General features: G+C 41.3%; 1 protein-coding gene across 2 annotated transcripts in view; it reads right to left on the bottom strand.

The window, feature by feature from the left end:
* Window positions 1-20,920, bottom strand: part of LOC124804980 — a 101,191-nt gene that overhangs the window by 44,664 nt on the left and 35,607 nt on the right. For both annotated transcript variants that reach the window (XM_047265371.1, XM_047265370.1), the window contains exons 3-6: window positions 19,574-19,701; window positions 15,883-16,137; window positions 14,621-14,713; window positions 1,410-2,415 (exon numbers count right to left, since the gene is read on the bottom strand). In XM_047265371.1, the coding sequence (XP_047121327.1) occupies window positions 1,410-2,415; window positions 14,621-14,713; window positions 15,883-16,137; window positions 19,574-19,701 (1,482 nt within the window). The remainder of the gene's footprint in view (window positions 1-1,409; window positions 2,416-14,620; window positions 14,714-15,882; window positions 16,138-19,573; window positions 19,702-20,920) is intronic.

Below are 20,920 nucleotides of genomic sequence, written 5' to 3'. Positions count from 1 at the left end.
GTGCCCTGAAATGAGTATGTCGTGCCCACTATTCTTCCCACTCCTCCCACAGTGGTATCCCGCTGTCCAACGAACCTACACAATATACTCGTCCATCCTTACACAAGCCTTGCTCCCAATCCCTTACCTCATGGCTCATGTCCCTGAAATAGACCTAAATACAAGACCTGTCCCATACATCCTCCCATCACCTACTCCAGTCTGGCCACTAACATCACCATCCCATCACAGTCAGGGCTCCCAGTGAAACCAGTCGTATCATCTACAAGTTAAGCTGCAACCACTGTGCTGCATTCTATGTAGGCTTGACAACCAACAAGCTGTCTGTCCACATGAACGGACACCGACAAACTATGACAAAGAAACAAGCGGACCACCCTATTGCTGAACACAGTAGCAAACATGGTATCCTTCATTTTAATGACTGCTTCACAGCCTGTGCCATATAGATCCTTCCCACCAACACCAGCTTTTCTGAAATGTGCAGGTGGGAACTCTCCCTGCAATACATTCTACGTTCCCGTAACCCTCCTGGCCTCAACCTTCATTAGTCATTGTCCTCACCAATCCAGCCTCTTCCCCATTCCCATTCCAGCACTACACAGCCATCATCCCACCATCACACCCAGTCTATTTACTTCTCTCCTTCTCCACTACTTCCCTCCCTCCCAACCTCTCTCCTGCCCTTCGTCTAACCTGCAGCACTTTACTGTCCGCCACCCCCATCATACTATCCCTACCCCTCCCCGGCTGAGCCTCCTCCTTACCCCCACCCAATCGCCACTTCCATCATGCACTGGTGCTGGTGCTCGCAGTGCAGTTTCAGTTGCCTGAGACTCCATGTTTTGTGTTTGTGCGTGTGTGTGTTGTTGATGAAGGCCGTAACGGCCGAAAGCTTTAATTGTAAGAGTATTTTTGTTGTGCCTATCTGCAACTCAGGACCGCCGCTACATGGTGAAAAAATAAGTCACAGATAGGTAGGTGGCAAAGGGGGAGATTTGTGGTTAAGAGGTGGTATGAACTGGGAGAAGCACGATTAACTTTTGGTAGTAAAAGTATGTTAAGGAAGCAGTTGTTCTGTAAGGGAGATAAGTTATTTGACCATTTCAGCAAGAATGAATTTGGATGTAAATGATGTAATTAAGAAATACCCTCAACAATGCATATCACTGAAGTAAAAGCTTGAGATTATTCAGTGAATCACCAACTGTGTCCCACAAAGTGTCTTCCCTTATGCAGAAATACATAAGACTCAATATACATGGTTGTGTAAATATTTTACAACAAGAAACTTTGAGTACAGAAATACTTTAAACCTAACAGCTTTGTTTCAAAATGATTCACTAATTAACATATTTCTATTATGAATTTACAGTCGTAGTTGTTTTTATGCAACAAAACGTACTCACTTTTGACTTCACTCCTTTTCCATCTACAACATTCTTACATGATGAAGTGCCATCTTGACCCCTGCGCAGGATTTTAAGCTTGATATTCTTCTTGTTATTCACAAGATGAGGATACTTTTTGAGAACTTCTGTAATAATTTTTGCATGATTTGCCAAATTTTCTTCTGGTGGTTCCTGATTGGAAGCAACTGAATCTGCCTCACGGGTAGGAGGCGAAGTAGTAACATTTGTATCTACTTTTGCTTCATTTTCTTTGCCCTCCGAAGACTCAGTATTGTCACCCAGAGAAAAACGAACACGTTTTGGGACAGAAGCTATTACTTGTGAGTTTGCATTACTGGGTGCTGCACCATCATGCGATGCCTGAGTTTTAAGAATAGATTTGGCTGGCTGTGGTGGTGGGACAGGAACCGGAGGTTTTGTGATGCTCTCAGGATTCTGCTGCTGGTCAACATTCTCTTCACTATTCCCACTTTCTTTTGCATTGGCATGGTCATCATCCCTACTCCCTTCCCCTTCAACTTCAGCATCAGCATCGTCATCATCATCGTCATAATCCGCCACCGCCATGTCATCGTCTACATCTTCACTACCATCTTCTATTTCAACGAGATCCTTTCGTAGTTGATGTTCTTGTACATACTCCTTCACTGCCTGCAAATCTACCATTTTGGGTTGCTTTTCTGGTGAAGCGCCAGCGCTATCACCGTACGATGGCCTCTTTATAGCAACTGCTGTCCTTCGCACCTCTTCAAAACTAGCTGTTTGTTGCACTTCTTTTTTCACATTGTTCAAAGAACAAACTGGTGTACTCGTCAAGGAGTGAGAAGAGGACTGAGACACTGGTGTTTTCGGCGTATCTGCAGGCCTCACAAGGGGTTTTGTTTCATACGTGATGTCATCAAAACTAGGATGGTAAGTCTGCGGTTTCAAATCCACGTCCGGCCAATCAAAGCGCATAGGACCCGAGACATCTTCGTGACGGGCATTTGCTCCACTCTTTGCACTAAAAACAAAATAAAGTGAATTAAATCGTTAATCTCATTAAGACAAGTGATATGTTCACATTTATTAAACATAAAAACATCTGTTATATTGAAAAGTGTCCACTGTATGCAAACAACAGAAGTATCTGACTGAAAATGTTTAATAATTAAAACCATGAATTACAAAAATCAAAACTGGAAAATCCACGAAGCAAAATCAATGATCAGTTATACAAAGATTTCTCACCAATAGTACTTCGCCACAGCACACACAATGAATGCAAATTCGGCAAATAAATGTTTCTCAAAAACAATACTTGCTCCTTTATTTATAAATTTATAACTCTTTTAAACAATACAAAAGTTTTAACGATACTAATATGCTATTTAATATTAATGAAGTTGTACACTAACATATTCCTCAGTGCAGCTAAGGAATGTATAATAAAAATCTAAAATAAATAGCTGATAACAATGAACATTATCAGTAGCTGATGAACAACATGCCACAAAACACTCAAAACTGAGAAATGTTTTTCCTTTGCTTCTGTCATTTACACTCTCTCATTTCAAGCATTACCTTAGACAAATTTGTCTATTACACACCCATATGTCCACATACAATCTAGTCGAGTGAAGTGGCTCAGTGATTAAGACACTGGATTTGCATTTGGGAGGGCAGAGTTTAAAGCCTTGTCATGCAATCCAGATCAAAGTCTTTCACAGTTTTTCTGAAATGCTCAAGAGGAATGCAGGGTAATTCCTTTGAAAAGGATGTGGCCAGGCCAGCTTCCTTTCCTATCCTCGATCAGTCCAAAATTGTACTCCATCTCTAATGACCTAATCAACTGGACATAAGTTTTTCAATGCTGGCCTGTTTGATTTGATTTGATTTGATTTGATTTGAGATACATATTCCATAGATCCAGTATAGCGTGATTACACATGGATGTGGAACGAGTCAAAGCAGATACAATATAGATATCATACAATACAATACATACTGGTATATTACACATGGTAGATGAATGATTCAAAATTGGTACAATACAATAATATAATCAAGGTAATAAACAATACATTACAAAAATTCAATAGTGATAAAAAACAATACAGATAACAATGACAAAGGAAATAATCAATGCATTTTGTACAATATTTGTCAGGTAAGTAGATTTCACATTAACAATACTTTCTCATACCAGGAACCAAATGGTCAAAAAGACAGCTTATTTTTATTTCGTGTAGTCCATTATACTGTATGAAATAATTTTCTGGGGGAAATGTTTGCTAAACATATCCTAGCTGCCCAAAAAAGAGTAATAGAATAATTGTAAAGCAAATTCCAGAATCTCCTGTTCCACTCTGTTCAGGCATCTGAGAAAATAAGCCACAGCTTCTCTGTATTTTCACTTACATGCTTTGTCATAAAAAACACTACCAGGCAACCATTCACTTATATCGGACTGATGTGGACACACAGAAACACCTAACAGGAAACACTTCTCACACTACCTTTCGATCTCTCGCTTTGGTAAAAGTATACACTACCACACAGACACCCAAACATACATTCCCATGGCCACAGGAGTGCATGTGCAGTTGTGTGTGTGTGAATGTGTGTATTTTTTCTAGACAAAGAGTAAGATCTCAAAAGCTAGTGTGAATAGTGTTTAGTGTTTCCTGTTATGTGTTTCTATGCTCCACACATCGTTCTGCTGTAAGTGAGTGGCCGTCTTCCCCTTTTTTATATATTCTACATTCAGGAATTTCAATTATTGTGGTACAAATATGTGCTACGTATCCTGGTACTAAAATTTTCAAATTACTTCCCATACACCTTAGGCTTATGGAACAACAAATACTTTTTCAAAATTAAATTACACTCTTTCTGCTCCCACTTTTTCCACTCTTCTGAGGAATTTTTGCACACGAGCACACCAAACAAATGAATATTTAAACTGTTATTTGATTTTTAGTGTACGCCTAGCTTACCTACGCCAGCAGTTACACAATTTCTTACAGATATTCACAATCATTTTTGGTGCATGTGTGTTTTTTGACTTTACGGGCACTCAATGGTCAAGTTATCAGTACCCTGACACATTTTGAAAGAAACGAATGTGGATAAAATTGTTAAAATTATTGCACACAGTGAGAATGAAACCTACAAATGACACTCATGCACTCACTCCCATCTCACATTCATTCACACAATTACTCTGTCTCACACATCTTAAGACAATGGAGAAAGGGTGAAAGGGATTAAAATGTAAACATAATGACAGAGGAGCTAAAACAACAGCACACGCAAATGTGACCGACTGACCACCTACAAAAAACATAGGGGAGCCAGTCACCCCGTTAACACATTAACACAAGCTTCATAAAATCCCGGGGAAAATGTTGGACAACTACAAAACTTTAAAACTCTAATCACATTCATTGGAAAGTCACTTAAAATAGAAGGCAAGTCTGTTCACAAATCTGCTGCCATCTTCTGGTCTGAAAATACAACACAGTCTAATAAAATGTGGTGCAAAGTGATCTGTATGCTACAAGCACCACACACTGGAGGGGCCTCTCAGCAAAATAAGAACCCACGTGTCACAGGGCTGAGACCTTTGTGAACACCACAGACACGTGGGCTTTCCTAGTTAGAGCTCACCGTCTATTACTTTCATCCTCCAAACAACGCAAGACTGGATATCAACAGTGAGGCGATAAAAGTGCAGGGGGATGGCACACAGAACTACCCGATGATCACAACCAGGTTCCTTGGCAGCTACATCTGTCCTCTCATTTCCTGCGATACCCGTGTGCCCTAGCACCCAAAAGAAGGGTACTTCCTTTCCAGCCGCTGTGGGTGGTGGAGGGTGTGCTGGATATTTTGGACTCCCTTATCTGCTGGGTACAAGCATTGTAGAGAGTGAAGGACACTCAAGAGAATCAGAACAGACAAGGGATTTAGTACTTGAGTCATGTCTCAACTTCTCCAGTGCCCACAAGATCGCATATAATTCCGTGTCAAAGACAGTAAAGTCTTAAGGCAGTCGGATATTGAAGACACGATCAGGGAAAACAAGATAGCAACAAAGTCCTCCTGTTCACCGCCCGTAATGACAGCTGTAAAGTTGTGGTGCTCAGTTAAAATGCCCTTAAATAATGTATTAATAACATATGCAGGAGTGCAATCTCTCCTGTAATGCAATAAATCTAAAATTACATTCAGCCTCTGCAGTAACCACGGTGACAGACAGTTAAAACCCTGGATTTGGGGTTGTACTTACTCCACACCAAGTGACTCCAGCACACGCAGCATGCACCTGTGACCAGCCTAATCCCCTCATGGTGGATAACATGAATGATCTTTAAATAATAATGCCTCAACAAACCATAATCTTTGGACCTATAGGCTAGCTGCAAATGCACAAAAACCCTTATAAAACTGGAGCAGACACACCCTGTCCTCTCCCCATGACCTGTGGCTAAGGCACTTTATGATACTTCGTGCCTCCAGGGTTCTGGCTTTCAGATCTCTCAGGTGTGCAACCACAATAATTTGGAGTCAAAAATGAGGCCCAGAAACCAAACCGAGTCTTTAAATCTTTATAGATCAGAATACGGTCCTTCATATGCATGCCAGGTAAATTAAAAATGTGACCAGATTTATTAAAATTAATTTTAATTTTAATAATGAACAGCCTCAATTCCACCATGTACCTAGAAATTTACCTAGGTTTCAGTCGGGATAACCCAACCTTCTTCAGAATAACAGTATCTATCGTTTGCCCACAGTGGACATAGTCAAGCTAAAACTGCAAATCCATAAATTATCGTCAGAATGTAAAACTTATCTGGCACTGCTTCAGCCCCACTTCGCAACCGCGATGCGGCAGCCAGGAGTGCTGTACTGGAACTCAGCACTCGTGGCTGCCGCATTGCAGTCACGAAGTGGGGCCAAGGCAGTGCCAGATAAGTTTTACATTCTGACGATAATTTATGGATTTGCAGTTTTAGCTTGACGATGTCCTCTATGGTCAAAAGATAGATACTGTTATTCTGAAGAAGGTTGGGTTATCCCGACTGAAACCTAGGTAAATTTCTAGGTACATGGTGGAACTGAGGCTGTTCATTATTAAAATTAAAATTAATATTTACACAGTTGCTGACAGGGCCACAAAATGTTGAAGATATCTAATTATTAAAATGAACATAAACATTTAGCTGTGGAAAACTGAACCCCACCTTTGCAGCCCACTCTTCTAATCCCTGCACTTATGTTGCAGCTGGCGAGTCCCTTTTGTAACACTAAAGGAGGAACAGAAAAAACAAAATAACAAAATAGTCCACAAATAAGGAGCACTTTACAGGACTCGTTATCACAGACGTGACAAGTGTGTATGGATATGGCAAAGAGGGTAACACTTAAAACACTGCCCCGAGGGGTACCAATCTCCTGCTCAAAATGCTCTGACAATGCGTTACCAGTGTGGGAACAAAAACCTAATTAGACAAGAAAGGTCGTATGAAGATGGGGAGGTGACCACGACAGCCCCCACTGACGAAGTTGCTCTAGTATACTGTGTCTCCAAGTAGTGTCAAAGAAAATACTGAGACAGTGATGTTTATGCAGAAAAGCCTACTGAATAGCCACCTCTAGCAGGGTCAGGTCGTCGACAGTGGACCGAAATATCCAGAATACATACTGAGAGTGGCTAAGGAGTTGCCTGGTCTCTACCAACCAGACCAGATGACAGTTAACCATTTGCTCCAGTGTCTTTCCAACGCAACCCATTAAGGCAATACTCCGGAAACTATTGGGACGTGTGGTCCCTGCCTGATTTGAGGAGAGAGATCAAAGCTTCCTCTCCTCAAGAGTCGGGAAAGTGATCTGTCTGCCACATTACAGTAAAACATTTCAGGAGGATTGCCTTTGATGCTGTAGGCAGATGTCAAAGCATGCAGTACAAGGTTTGGTCATGACCAGGTGCAGTATCATGAGCCTCAGGCAGTGCAGATTCCAGCTCCCACAAAGAGGGGTAGTTGTAGGTATCAGAAGTGTTGGAGCTGAGGTCTAACTTGCCTCCCTCCACAATCACACCATACCAGCAAAATGCCAGATCCTGGCTAGCATTGGCAGTTGTCTTTGTGATGCTCTGCCATCGTCTGAGCGATGTCCCCAGGCATTATTGTTGCTGCTGCTATTGGTAAATGACCGAGACTACTGGAAATCATCCTGATGGCTTCCCATACGTTTGTAGAACAAGTGGAAGAGTTGATGGACTCCAGTAACACTTGCCACGACCTTTTCTTGCTCTCCTTGGCTACACATTGAGCTCCGGCTCTCATGATCTAAGAGGCTGTGAGGTTTTCTGTTGTTAGACGGTATTTTAACCATTCTAGTGCCGCACGCCTGTTCTGGATTGCTGAGCACCAGTCATCGGTTCACTGAGGTACAGGTTGCCTCCTAAGATGACCTGAGGACTTTGGGGTGCATAAGTCAACGGCATGATGAATCATTTGTGTAATGTGGACCACTCATTCCTGGACACAGTCGTGGTATTCAGACACAGCCAGCTGGCTGAACAGTGTCCTGTTAGCCCTGTTGACCATCCATTTTGGTGACTTCTGTTCAGGTAATCCTCCATCCAGTAGGGGAATCCACCATAGGAAGTGGTCACTGCAATGAATGTCATCAGCTACTTCCAACTGAGATGAGTGTGCAACAGCGGGAGAGCAGAAAGAGAGGTCGATGGCTGAGAATGAACCAGAAACGGCAGAGACACGAGTTGGGCTTTGTATATTGAAGATGCTGAGCTCCTGTGACATAATGAGGTTCTCCTAGACTCGGCCCCTAGGCCAAGCATAGTTCTATTCCCCCACAGTACATTTTGGGCACTGAACTCGCACAGTAGGAGAAATGGGCAGGGGAGCTGTTCAATAAGGTCCTTGAGAGCCTCAGGGTCTATTGCATCACGTACACGTAGGAGCAGTGAGTAGACAATGATCTTCTGATCCACTTGAACTGCAATGGCTACTCTTACGAGGTCAGTAACCAAGGAGAGAGCAGAGAAGTTGTAGGTGTTATAGACAAACATAGCAACCCCTGCCTTGGCTCTGTCCTGTCAGGTCATCCTTTTGGTGAAGGGTAGAGCCCCATAGCAGAGGGGCATCAGTGGCTTTAAAATGTGTTTCTTGTAAACACAGGCACAGGTGGTGTGCCTGTACTAGAAGTTTCAGTTCCTCCACATGTGCCCTGAAACCATTAATGCTCCATTGAAAGATGGGTAGCACTTTCATACTGACTTTCTGCCAGGAGTGGAGCCCGCAACGGTTGGAGGTTCAGTCTTGGGGTAAGATGATTGTCCTAGCCTATGAAGAAGATTCCACAGAGATGTCAGAGAGGATGACACTGACATCATCAAACTGTGTACTTTCTATCTTGGTCAGTGGGCGATTCTTCACCTTCGACTTTGATTTCTTGTCTGAGAAGGCTTCGGAGCCACAACTGCGGAAGTGATAGTGGTGGCGCTGGACCAGACTGAATATTTGGAGGGACAGGGAGTTCTGCAATGTCAGCAACCACAGACTTTTCTTAAGTTCTGGGGAGAGGGGGACAGGCTTCAAAATAAGTGCAGCAGCACAAGTGCATTGACAAAAGCAGGTACTAGTGCTGACACTACCATCCTGTGTGGGGCAGCATTGGTTTTCTCGACTAGCAGTTTGAGAACGGAAGCAATGGCTTCACCATATGGGATGCGCTTTGTCATTTTTATCTCCTGGATGTTTTGTTCTTCAAAGAAGACACTATAGTCCCCATTCCAAAAAGGGTGATGCTCAGAGTAGTCGACACCCTAAGGAGAAGATAAACAACCAACTCCATCACAGGCAGCTTTACCGCATTTGCCACAAGTGGCTTCTCCCTTACATCCAAGACTGATGTGCCCAAAGTGCAAGCAAGTATTTAAAATAGCTTACTGGGTTGAGGAGATAAAAAAAAAACCTCAACTTGATATGCACCAGAAGTTCTGTGCTATTAAAAGTGAGATCGAGTGAGTCAGATTTTATCATATCAGCTACCATCCTTTTCATGATATTCTGCAGGTCTACAATGCCTTTTCAGGCCCACTCAACTTCCAATTCTTCTTTTGGGATGTTCACCAGGCCCTGCACATCACAACATATTTACTGTAGTTTAAGTCGGTATGCAACTCAGTCTCAATGGCATATTTCCCAACACTTTTGTCCTTCTGCAGGTTTGACACTTGTTGGGAACTTGAGGTTTCAACCATTGGTGACCTATTACGCAACTGCTTAACGGATTTTAATTTGATACAATATTGCAGTGCCTGTGTTACTCTGATTATGATGCAAAGCTCCTTAGGACATGCATGCAGCGACCACAGCCGTTACGAAACACCATCAAATGAATTTACTATTGCAAATAAGGACTACCATCAGCTGTAGAACGGAATGACGACAATGAAATGGTTGATAGAATGTTTAGCCTGTGGAAATCCTGAATTGCGATTCTATAAGGTCTGCAAAATTCCAAGCTACAGCTACTGTAGTATTTTCATTGGAGACATTTTTCAGCCATAAATTTCTTTATATGTTGTACGTTGAAGAAGCCATATGTCATGAATAGGACATATGCTCCACCAAGTGGGACTTTGTTTTTCCTAACTTTCCCAATAACAAAGCACCAATTAGGGCAATGCACTGTCCTGAACAATTTTTTCCTTTCCAAGTTTCGGTCTCTTCTCACACCTTTTTTTTTCATTTAGCTGATGCAGCAGACTTGAGTTATATTTATGTTTTATACACTAAAAATTTTATTCAAGGAGGATAATTCTGTCTGCGTCCCACAAAATGTAGTTGTGCCTTTCTGAGCAGATGAAAACAACTTCACCTTGTTTGGTTTAGACCTCTTGGTGTCCACCCATTCCTTAGACTGCTGTTTTGTTTCTCGAGTTAAATATGGACCTATATCCCACCCGCAGCAGCAAATTAACATACAGTCAATTTCATTGTTTTTAAAATGGTACGAACATTTCTGATATGTTGATTTCTGGCACTGCTTCAGGCCTATTCATAAATGCATCATCCAACCAGCACAAAGCATTTTCCTACTTACTTATCTCTTTACAATGTATCATACAGTTCTTTCTGCTATTTCTGTTGACATAGTTATAAGAAACAACTGTTATTGCTGATTGCCTAGTAGCAAACCTGGCACTAACTATAGATTTTCATCTGTGGTGGCAGTGTTCAGATGTCTTTCACATGGATAATCTTCAAGAAGAGTTAGTCCTGCAATGAGTTTTCACTCAACAGCAGTGTATGAACTAATTTGTAATGTCTTAGTAGATTAAAGCCGTATACCAGATCAAGTCTCAAACCAGGGACCACAGCCTTCTGCAGGCAAGTGCCCAAATGACTGAGCTATCCACCCCAACTAAAGTACCATCCTCACAGCTTTCCCTGCACCAGTAAGTCTTTGTCTACCCTTCCAAATTTCACACAGATTTTCTTCTTTATATTGTAGGATTAGCACTCCTGGAAGCTGGAAGAAAGGATACTCGAGAGAAATGGCTTTGCCACAGCCTGGGGGATTGTTTCCAGAATGAACATTCTCCATGCAGTGGAGTGTGCATGGACTTGAAACTTCCTGGCACATTAAAACTAGGCTAGGCCATGGCAATGCAAATTCCCCAAAATATCCTTTCTTCGAGGAGTGTTAAGTCCCTAAAGGTATGCAGAAGAACTCCTGTGAAGTCTTGAAGGTGGGCGAGGTGTCATTCATGGGTGTAAAGCAGATCCTCACTTGTGCTTGAACAGCTCAGTCAGTGGAGCACTTGCTCGCAAAATGCAACTCTCCGAGGTTCCAGTGCCTTTCTGGCGTACAGTTTTAATCCACCCAGAAGTTTTAAATTTAAGTCCATTTCTTAAATCTCAAAAATGAAGGACACTCATACAACTCATTTGCCGATTTCCATCAGCAATAAAACATCCAAACCAAGAATTTAACTACAGTAATTTATTGCTCATTTTGAATGATAAACTTTAAATTGCTGTAAAAATCAGCAGCAACAAAATGAGTCTGTAACTCAATCTGATTTGGCTTATGACTCTGTGCAACAGTAACAATGTAACAAACAAAATTTTGTCGATACCATCAGAATTTTTGTTCCACCTTCAGAAATTTTCCCTTGACGTTGTGAAACACAAACTTACAAAATCTCATATGTACACCACAAAATAAATATGCAAAGCAAAAATGAAATTTCTGTTTGCAGAAACTGACAACTTTTCTGTGCACAAAAAAGATTTAAAGATTTATTGCCATGGCCTAGCCAAGTTTTAATATGCCAGGAAGTTTCAAGTCAATGCACACTCCACTGCATGGAGAATGTTCATTCTGGAAACAAAGATTTAGAGAGAAATGGATAAAAACTGCAATTCCTAAGGAGTCAGCACTTCGATATGACAGTGGCTATAGTCAACAAACCTGAAAGGACTCATTGTTATTGAGACTGACTTTATTGCAATAAATAAAGATATGATCAAGATACAAAAATCAAACAGGGACACACTGAACAGAGGACTAGAGACTACACTGTGCTACTAATAAGAAAAATTATGACAGAGGATCAACTATGACACATGAAGACACTGAATATTAATGGGGATTGGAAAACACCAGAAGGCAGTATGTGAAAGTTGGACAAAAATGAGTGTTTGCGTCACTGCCCGGGAGGCCCCTTACGGGGCAGGTCCTGCCGCCTTGGTGGGGCCTTATTACATTCGACACCACATTGGGCGACCTGCACACCGGATGGGGATGAAATGATGATGAAGACAACACAACACCCAGTCCCTGAGCAGAGAAAATCCCCAACCCAGCCGGGAATCGAACCCGGGCCCATAGGATGGCAATCCATCATGCTGACCACTCAGCTACTCAGCTATCGGGGAAGCCAACGAGGAATGCAGTTCTACTTGTGGCCGAGACGACTAACAGTACGAAGATAAGGTGCAGTACAATGAGACACTAGTGATAAATACTAAGGAAAACAATGGGACCTAAAAGAGATGGTGAGGGACAGATGTGAAAGGCTAGGAAATAGCTATACCGGAGCAAGAGAATATTATTAGGAGATATCAAATTTAAAAGAGTAAGATTTGCAAGACATATGGTCGAGATGAATATGAATAGAATGACCTAACAGTTTGGGAAACAACTGGAAGGATAAGAGGAAAGACAATGACCAACTGGGTTGTTGAAATCAGGGTGGAATGGTCTGACTTGAGTATCACGAGAAAGGATACAAACTCACCAGTGGTACAGACAAGACAAGAGGACACTGGAGATCTCTGAAAAAGAATGGGAGATTAGAAGACAAAAATTAAAAAGTTGGGGGAGAAGAAGAAAAAAATGCAATCCAAGAAAGAGCTACCTGTGGTCCTACAGAAGCCACCAATGGAAGTAGTAGTATACGAATGATTAGTTACTTACCTCTTTCTCCCCCCCCCCCCCCCCCCCATAATTTTGGACTGCTGTTATGAACAATACACTCTTTACATTTTCACACAGCAGATACATGCTTCAGTTTCCGATAACAAAATTCTTTATCATTCATTCATTTACCAGACGTTTCAGAACCATATGGCAAAGTCAAAACTGTCCCCTTTACAAGTTCTTGTATTTGCAAAGCTATCTTCAATTCAAATCTTGGCTTGACCACAGCAGTATTTACTGGGCATGGCTTTACTGAAAAAGATAAACCATTGGCTTATCTTCCTCCGACTTCGGCACTGAATTACCCAGCCAGTTATAGGAGTGGGCATGATCTTACTGAAAAAGGTAGCCCTTTGCGTACCTTCCTCTGACTTCGGAACAGAATTACCCATCCAGTCACAGGAGTGCCATCAGTTCAATGGTTTTTCACATTACTAAATTATGGTCAGAGATGAAAGAATCAACAAACGACAGAAAATATCTGAAAACTGACAGATTTGTAGAATGGCGCTCTCCCCTTAATCACTGAGCCTCTTACGTATTCTGAATTATTTGTAAATCCATCACCTGTTGTGGTACAACATTTTAATAATAAAGACAGTAATGCCTTCTCTCTCAACACTGATAATTAATGGAATTCTTCTACTAGTGTGATCAAAGGTTGTTTCTTTGAGTTCTACTAACAAATTAATTGTTCCATTAGTTCTCTGGAACAAAGCTGGGATGTCATATCTTCTGACAACATTTAACACTTTGGAGAGCAGCCACTTAGAAGAATAATGAGCCTAGGAAACAAGCCATGTAACCTGTCCTGTAAGGCATTACTGACTCATCTTTAATGGATGTATCTTCAAGGGTAATATACGCTAAAAAGGACCAAGCTTCAAGATTTGTTTTTCACATTTACTTTAGTTCTTCGATAAGTTACAAATTTTACAATAAAGGTGACAGAAAGTATAACTATCCTCCCAAGAAAAAAAAGTATGAGGTGAGTTATTGAGGAATTTCCTCCTCCTGAGCTTCCACAATTCCTTACTCAATAAATGTGACACATTTATGGCAGAATTACAGCAAACTGCAAAACTTTACGAGTACACGCACAAAATTACGTCAATGTGGTCATATTGGCTCAGCCATTCGCAACAGCATTTGTTACGTTTCCTCGAGCTTCTTTCGAAATAATCCTAGAAATTGACAACAGAAAGCCACACTAGTTGAGGGACAGATAGTGAGACACCTATACATTGTTCTCATGCAAAATGAGTCCAGTTTCTGAGAGAGAGGTGGCTCGCAGACTGAGAAAATCCCAGCCCACCCAATACTTGAGCGCGGTCTTTTTAACACAAAGCTATGCTCAAGCATGGTCTATGAAGTGTTACCTGAAGACTAACCAGTTAAAATGATGGGAAAAAAAATATGGATTCCAAGCAGCACATCCAGAAAAATAGAATTACTGTATTAACTCACCATTTGTTTTAACCTGGAAAATTTAGCAGTCACCCTGAAGTCCATAAAAAAGCAGTTTCAAAAATTTGTTTATCAATTTGAACTTTGTTCATTCATTACACCTTACTACATAATATTCCATTAACAGGCATGTGCTATCTTGGAGAAACTAAATAGAAACCACTCCCTTGATAACATATTCAAATTTCCATTTGAACTATTTAGGCAAAGATTTTATTAATTATTTTACTTACAGTAGAAGGGGTGATGAGAAAATGACAGGAGTTGAGTCTTCAATGTGTGGAGTTATAACTGGCAGAGTACTCCTCCTCTTCCAAATGGGAAGTCTGAAAATATACATTCAAATCAAACTGTGAGCTACAACGAAAAAAAGTGTACAGGCTGAACTTAAGTATGTATGAATTATTGCCAGAAAAATCTTACTACACAGGTATCTCACACAGTGTGAATAATAGACTGGTTCTGACAATATTAAGGGTAAAATGGCAAGAACAGCCACCATTCTGTAAAATAAGGCATTTGATATGCCACCTACGCATTTTTTTTAAAAATATGTATGACTTGTAGACAGCAGAAAACTGCACTTTTGAGAGGAAGATGACAGTAGGAACTGTGAAAGTAAGAGAACACAGCTGAATTGCCAACTTGGTCGAACGGCAATGTTTACTGCTTCTACTATTGTTGTGCGTGAATGTAACACAGTGGACGGATCCCAGCTTACTCATGTTTTGCATGCCTTCTGCTATGAACAGATCTGAAGACAACTCACATTTTCTACTACACACGCTGTCTGTGGATGTCATCTGTTGTGATGTTTCTGAACTACTTCATCTATTTAAACATTTACACGAGTCGTCAAAGTATGAAACTTGATTGCTTTCATGCACTTTTTTCTTATTTAAAATTCTGATTGTAGTTAGATATTTCAAATAGTTACTATTTTCATCTTTAAGTTCCTCCTGCCTTTGGAGATGGCCCTATTCAGAAAACAGAAGGAAATGGAATGAATCTGAAATACTTTCAGAAGTTTTTGATGTAGATGTTTCTAGCAAGAACGAAGATTCAGACGACACTGAATGAATGTTTCTATGGTTGTGAAGACAATTCCAGTGACAGCGACATCATTAACCTGTTAAGAAGTGTAAAGTGACCATTTGTTCAAGTTATTCTGAAAATAATGATGAACCTAATTCTGTTCTTGTGAAGGGTTCATTTTGTCATAACATTAACCCTTTCAAGACAGCACTGGCGTCTCACTTGAGCACTGGTTATGCCAGTGCACGAGTGAGACTAGGATGACATCTTGAAAGCATTAAGCAATAGTTTGGTATCACAGGTTGGGCTACTAGACAAAGAACAAAAACAAAATAAAAAAAACACAAAAGATAATAAGGTGTACCAATGAGAATAACTTTCTGCGAGGGGCACATGTTACTACTGTAACTTTCACTGTTTCATGACAATCCTTCTGCTACAAACAATGAAACTGACTCACTTTCGACCTGGCAGTGGTTCTGGAAGCTGTGAGTCACCTGTCTTCACAACTTTCTTCACAGGCAAATTCCAGGATGTATGAGATGGCACATGAAGTTTCTTGACAGTTGCAGGTTTAAGTGACCCCTGAACAGATGCAGAATTATACTGAGCATCCAGAAGTTTTGTCAGTACTGACATGCTCATCACTTTTGCTGCTGAATACAACTTTGAGTGTAGCTCATATTTGAACTCTAGGCGGCCGGTATACATGAAGCTGCAACAGAGAAGTGTAATCTTTAACATAATAAACATCACAGGTAGTAGCAAGAAATATACATTCTCTACATAATAAAAGTGATTAAGTATTACCTACACCGAAAAATGTAAACTTTCATGGTCAGAAATATCACAGTTAATAAAATGTTCCAGACTATTACGCCATGGTTGAATGGATTTAACATTAAAGCCCAACATTTTGTCCCCACCTACTGATAAAAAAGAGAAGCACCCAGAAGATGTGGTCAGATGTCAATGTAACTTTGTAAATGATTGAGAGTTGCAATTCTTTGTGACAGATAGAATGGCCATTGGAGTGCATCAGGGTTGTTCATATTTAATGTTGTCACCAGGCCTGGCAGGAAATATGGGAGTCTCTCCTAAATGTTGTCGGGCATGTTTTCTCTAGCGTTTTGGCAGATACATGCAATTTCATTTTTGCAATATATAACTGGAGCCAATCCAAACAAATACTGGTTATCATGGCTTTCATGTGATGCCTGGTGTGTAGCGGAAAAGTTGTATTGTTTCCTGTTAGAAACAAAATTATTTTTAAAATGGAATGTTATACGTCCGTTCGATACGGTGGTCCCAGATGAGTTTAGTGCGACATTTGTTTCATCAGTAAGTAATAAAGGGACAATAAAACGTGAAGAATAATCAGCACTCCAGCGACGACTGAGTAGCACTGCTGCTTGGCGGTAGCAGTCAGCATAGTCAGGGCACTGCTGTCGCTACTCAAATACTGTTCATTCTTTGCGTTCCAGTTTCCCTGTTAACACATACTGATAAAAAGGATATCGCACTTAACTGATCTGGGGCTGCTGTATGGAATGAGTTTGTAACACTCTTCTTTAAAAATCATTTAGAGTGTAATGGGAATTACACGACCTCTAAGCTTTCTGTTGACACTGGGTGTCACATGAAAGATGTGATGACCAGTATTTGTTTGACCTGGCTCCAGTTACATACTACAAAGACAGAATTGCAAATATCACACAAAACACCAGAGAAAATGTGCCTGACAAACTTATAGGAGAGGCATGCGGTATGAGGGGTGTGAACAGTGTCACATAATGAGTGATCACTATGAAAGACATGGAGATGTCTTGTACGTGTGAGATGGTACTACCAGCACTTGACAGAGATCGAAAGGGGACTCATTGTGGGTGTCTACTTGGCTGACTCATCAAATCGTGCAACATCCAGATATATAGGACATTTGGATGTGATAGACATGTATATGTGCGAGACGTTTGGAGATGACAGTGGCCCAATGTTGGAATGCATCAAAATGTGGGGGTTGGCATACTCATCGTCAACGTTCCAGTACATGACATCTGGCCACCAAAAGGGAGGATCGTCACACTGTGCACCAAGCACATTGTAATCCCTTCACATCTGCACCTGACATCCGAGAACAAGAACTGGACTCCCTGAAATATTCTGTGTTATACTGCACCGTTGGCTGAAGACTAGGGAGTAGCTGGACTACAGAGTTACCATCCCACACACTGCACTGCACCACAGCTTTGCTGGGGTAATAAACAGTTCCTGCAACAATCAGAACAACATCACAGAGGAGGAAGGGGTCATCAGCCCGAAGTCCGGGCACAATGGGCAATAAAGTGTATTCTGAGTGCAGGTGCACTCATTCGGAATGCTAACAAAGTGGAAGATGCCAGCCAGCACTCCTGAAGCCAAAGGTATGAAATCTTGATAGCTCTGACAAGGCTTCTGCAGGAGCTGACTATGCAGGAAAACCCGGGCAAATGAAGCCATCACCGCCCAATGGTGAAGCCCAACCACTCGAACCTGCAATGGGTTTTGGGTTGGAAGTGCTGCTGGTGGAGAAATACCAACCAGCCAGGTCACACATACAGCCTCCAAATTGCACTCTCATCCTCAGATTTTCATTATACCCAGCAATAACCAGGTGTGAACCCCAGCTCGTGACTACAAGACAGGGATCACTTGGAGCACAAGGTGACTCACTCATCTCCCGTCCGCAGACTTTGCCACCAGCAGCTACAGGCTCCTGCCTGAGCCAAGGTCTGTATGCGGTGAATCTGGAGCCTCTGCTCCGTTGAGTCACATGCTGGATGACCACTGGCTCTTGCTGGCCATCTCCTCAGTGGGACATGAGTTCAAGCCTGGGCCAGTTTGTTGCCTACCTACAATGTTGCTGCCATATGGCCTGTGTGGGCCTACTACACAGTCACTGACCACCACCCCGTGCAGGAACACACAATCGTCATCTATGTTAATGCATGTAATTTAATCCTGCCTGCCACCTGGTGCTGCTCCCATGTCTGCGATCAAAAGGCTACTGCCGACGTCCACACAACTCTGGATGACCATCATCAATGAGTATAGTGGCGACCTAGGAGAGGTCCTGTAATTCCAACATTTTGAAGAGGCACAGAACGTTTCATTATGCGAGGAGCCATCAGGTATGACTGCAGGTCACTGTTGGTAGTGACTGAGTAAATTATGACAGCACAACGATACACCGAGGGCCTCTCATGAAAATGAATGACACTATGGACTTTGCATTTGGTGGGATTCTCGATGGGAGTGGGTGTTTCAGGTTACAGAACGAAGAGGTGTGACCATTTGGCAACAAACCGCGCGGCCTTTTGTGATAATTTGGACCTATCTCTGTTCTAGTGTGACAGAGGCATTAAAACAATCATTCTTCCCATGCTCCATACGTGAATGGGGCAGGAAGAAACCCTAATAACTAGTACAATTGGACTTACCCTCTGCCATGCACTTCACAATGGTTTGCGTAGTACAGGTGTAGATGTACATCTCTCTTCTCACTTTCCAGTTCTACCTCATTTCTTTTCCTTCCTGTCCAACTTAATGTCAGTATCCTTTCCCACATGCACATGTATTTTACTTCTACTCGTATAATATTCTGTCAAGTTACAATCAACAGGCAATGTGTTTTAGTATTATAATCAAAAGCTTTTGATATTGTCTGCAGTTTGTTGCTTGGACTTTAGCAGTATCATGAGAGATAAGCATAAAGTGCTGCCACCAAAATGACCACATTTTACAGTTCTGCAATAGCTACTTCAGACTATTTGACTAATTGAAAGTACTCCATTTAGGGTCCTGTACCATCTGTGTAATTGGCTCTAAAGGTCTGGGGCATCCTGTAGAGATGAATAGTTGTGTGTGTGGCATTTGGGTGAGAATGCAATCTCACCTAAGACTTAGATCAATAATGGAGAAACAGAATATGAAATGGAAACACACAAAATTATTTTACTGCATAATTACTGTTACCACAATCATATCCCAAAACTTCAGAATACAAAAACAATTAATGATAAAAACTGAAAAATTATAGTTCTGTACTAAATAAACCCTTCAGTTCTTCTATAAAGCAGTTTTCCACATCAATTACACTCTGTAAAACTTACTTTATAATTGGAACGACGACCTCTGGATCCATGTCCTCTGGCATTCGTAATAAATGGCTGCCTGGAGGATTCTCTTTCTCTAAAAGTTGGAAGTACTCTGTACATGCATACAGCACAACACGATGCACCTGAAATGTGCGTTTAGAACTTATTAAAATACATAAATGCTGTACAACTTCAATCAGGAGGTGTATTTAAGTACAAACTGTAAATGATAGTTCAAGAAAAGATGAGTCAACATACATTGTTGTTGTTGTTGTAGTCTTCAGTTGGAAGACTGGTTTCATGCAGCTCTCCATGCTACTCTATCCTGTGCAAATTCTTCAACTGGCTATAACTTCTGCAACCTACATATTTCTAAATCTGGTTCTGTACTCATCTCCTGGTCTCCCTCTAGGATTTTTAGTGCCACACTTCCCTCCAATACTAAACTGGTGATCCCTTGCTATCTCAGAATGTGTCCTATCAACCAATCCCTTCTTTTAGTCAAGTTATACCACAAACTTCTTGTCTCCCCAATTCTGTCCAGTACATCCTCATTAGTTAAGTGATCTTCCCACCTAGTCTTCAGTGTTCTTCCATAGCACCACATTTCAGAAGCTTCTATTCTCTTCCTGTCTAAACTGTTTATCGTTCATGTTTCTCTTCCATACATGGTACTCTCCAGACGAATACCTTCAGAAAAAGTTTCCTAACACTTAAGTCTACATTCGATGTTAACAAATTTCTCTTCTTCAGAAATGTTTTTCTGCCACTGGCAGTCTACATTTTATATCCTCTCAGCCTAAACCATCATCAGTTATTTTGCTGCCCAAAACTCATGGGTCATTCCATACCAAGTGGTCCAAGAAAAAAATAATTGGTTGCTTCACCATCTCAGAAAAATTATATATTTGCTGGGTGAATTCCCCAATGTTTATCAGTCACAAAAATATTTTTTTTTTAAACTTATTGTTTATTATTTTGAAATGATGGCCATATTTGTCCCAGGCCGCATGCTTTTTTTTTTTTTTGTATTTGCAAGCATCTACATTTTTTACATTTGCAAGCATCAACATTTTTTACAATTATTCAGTAGTGGATTGTCCTAAGCCTTTCAGACAAAATGCATTTAGTTCAACACACTCTGGGCTACAAATTAAAACATCATTATCACTTAGCTCCTCCCCCCATGAACCATGGACCTTGCCATGGTGGGGAGGCTTGCGTGCCTCAGCGATACAGATAGCCGTACCGTAGGTGCAACTACAACGGAGGGGTATCTGTTGAGAGGCCAGGCAAACGTGTGGTTCCTGAAGAGGGGCAGCAGCCTTTTCAGTAGTTCCAGGGGCAACAGTCTGGATGATT

The sequence above is a fragment of the Schistocerca piceifrons genome, chromosome 7 (assembly GCF_021461385.2).
Source record: "Schistocerca piceifrons isolate TAMUIC-IGC-003096 chromosome 7, iqSchPice1.1, whole genome shotgun sequence".
Classification (NCBI taxonomy): Eukaryota; Metazoa; Arthropoda; class Insecta; order Orthoptera; family Acrididae; genus Schistocerca; species Schistocerca piceifrons.
The sequence above is the reverse complement of the archived record's forward strand: the minus strand, read 5'-3'. Positions and strand labels throughout refer to the sequence as shown.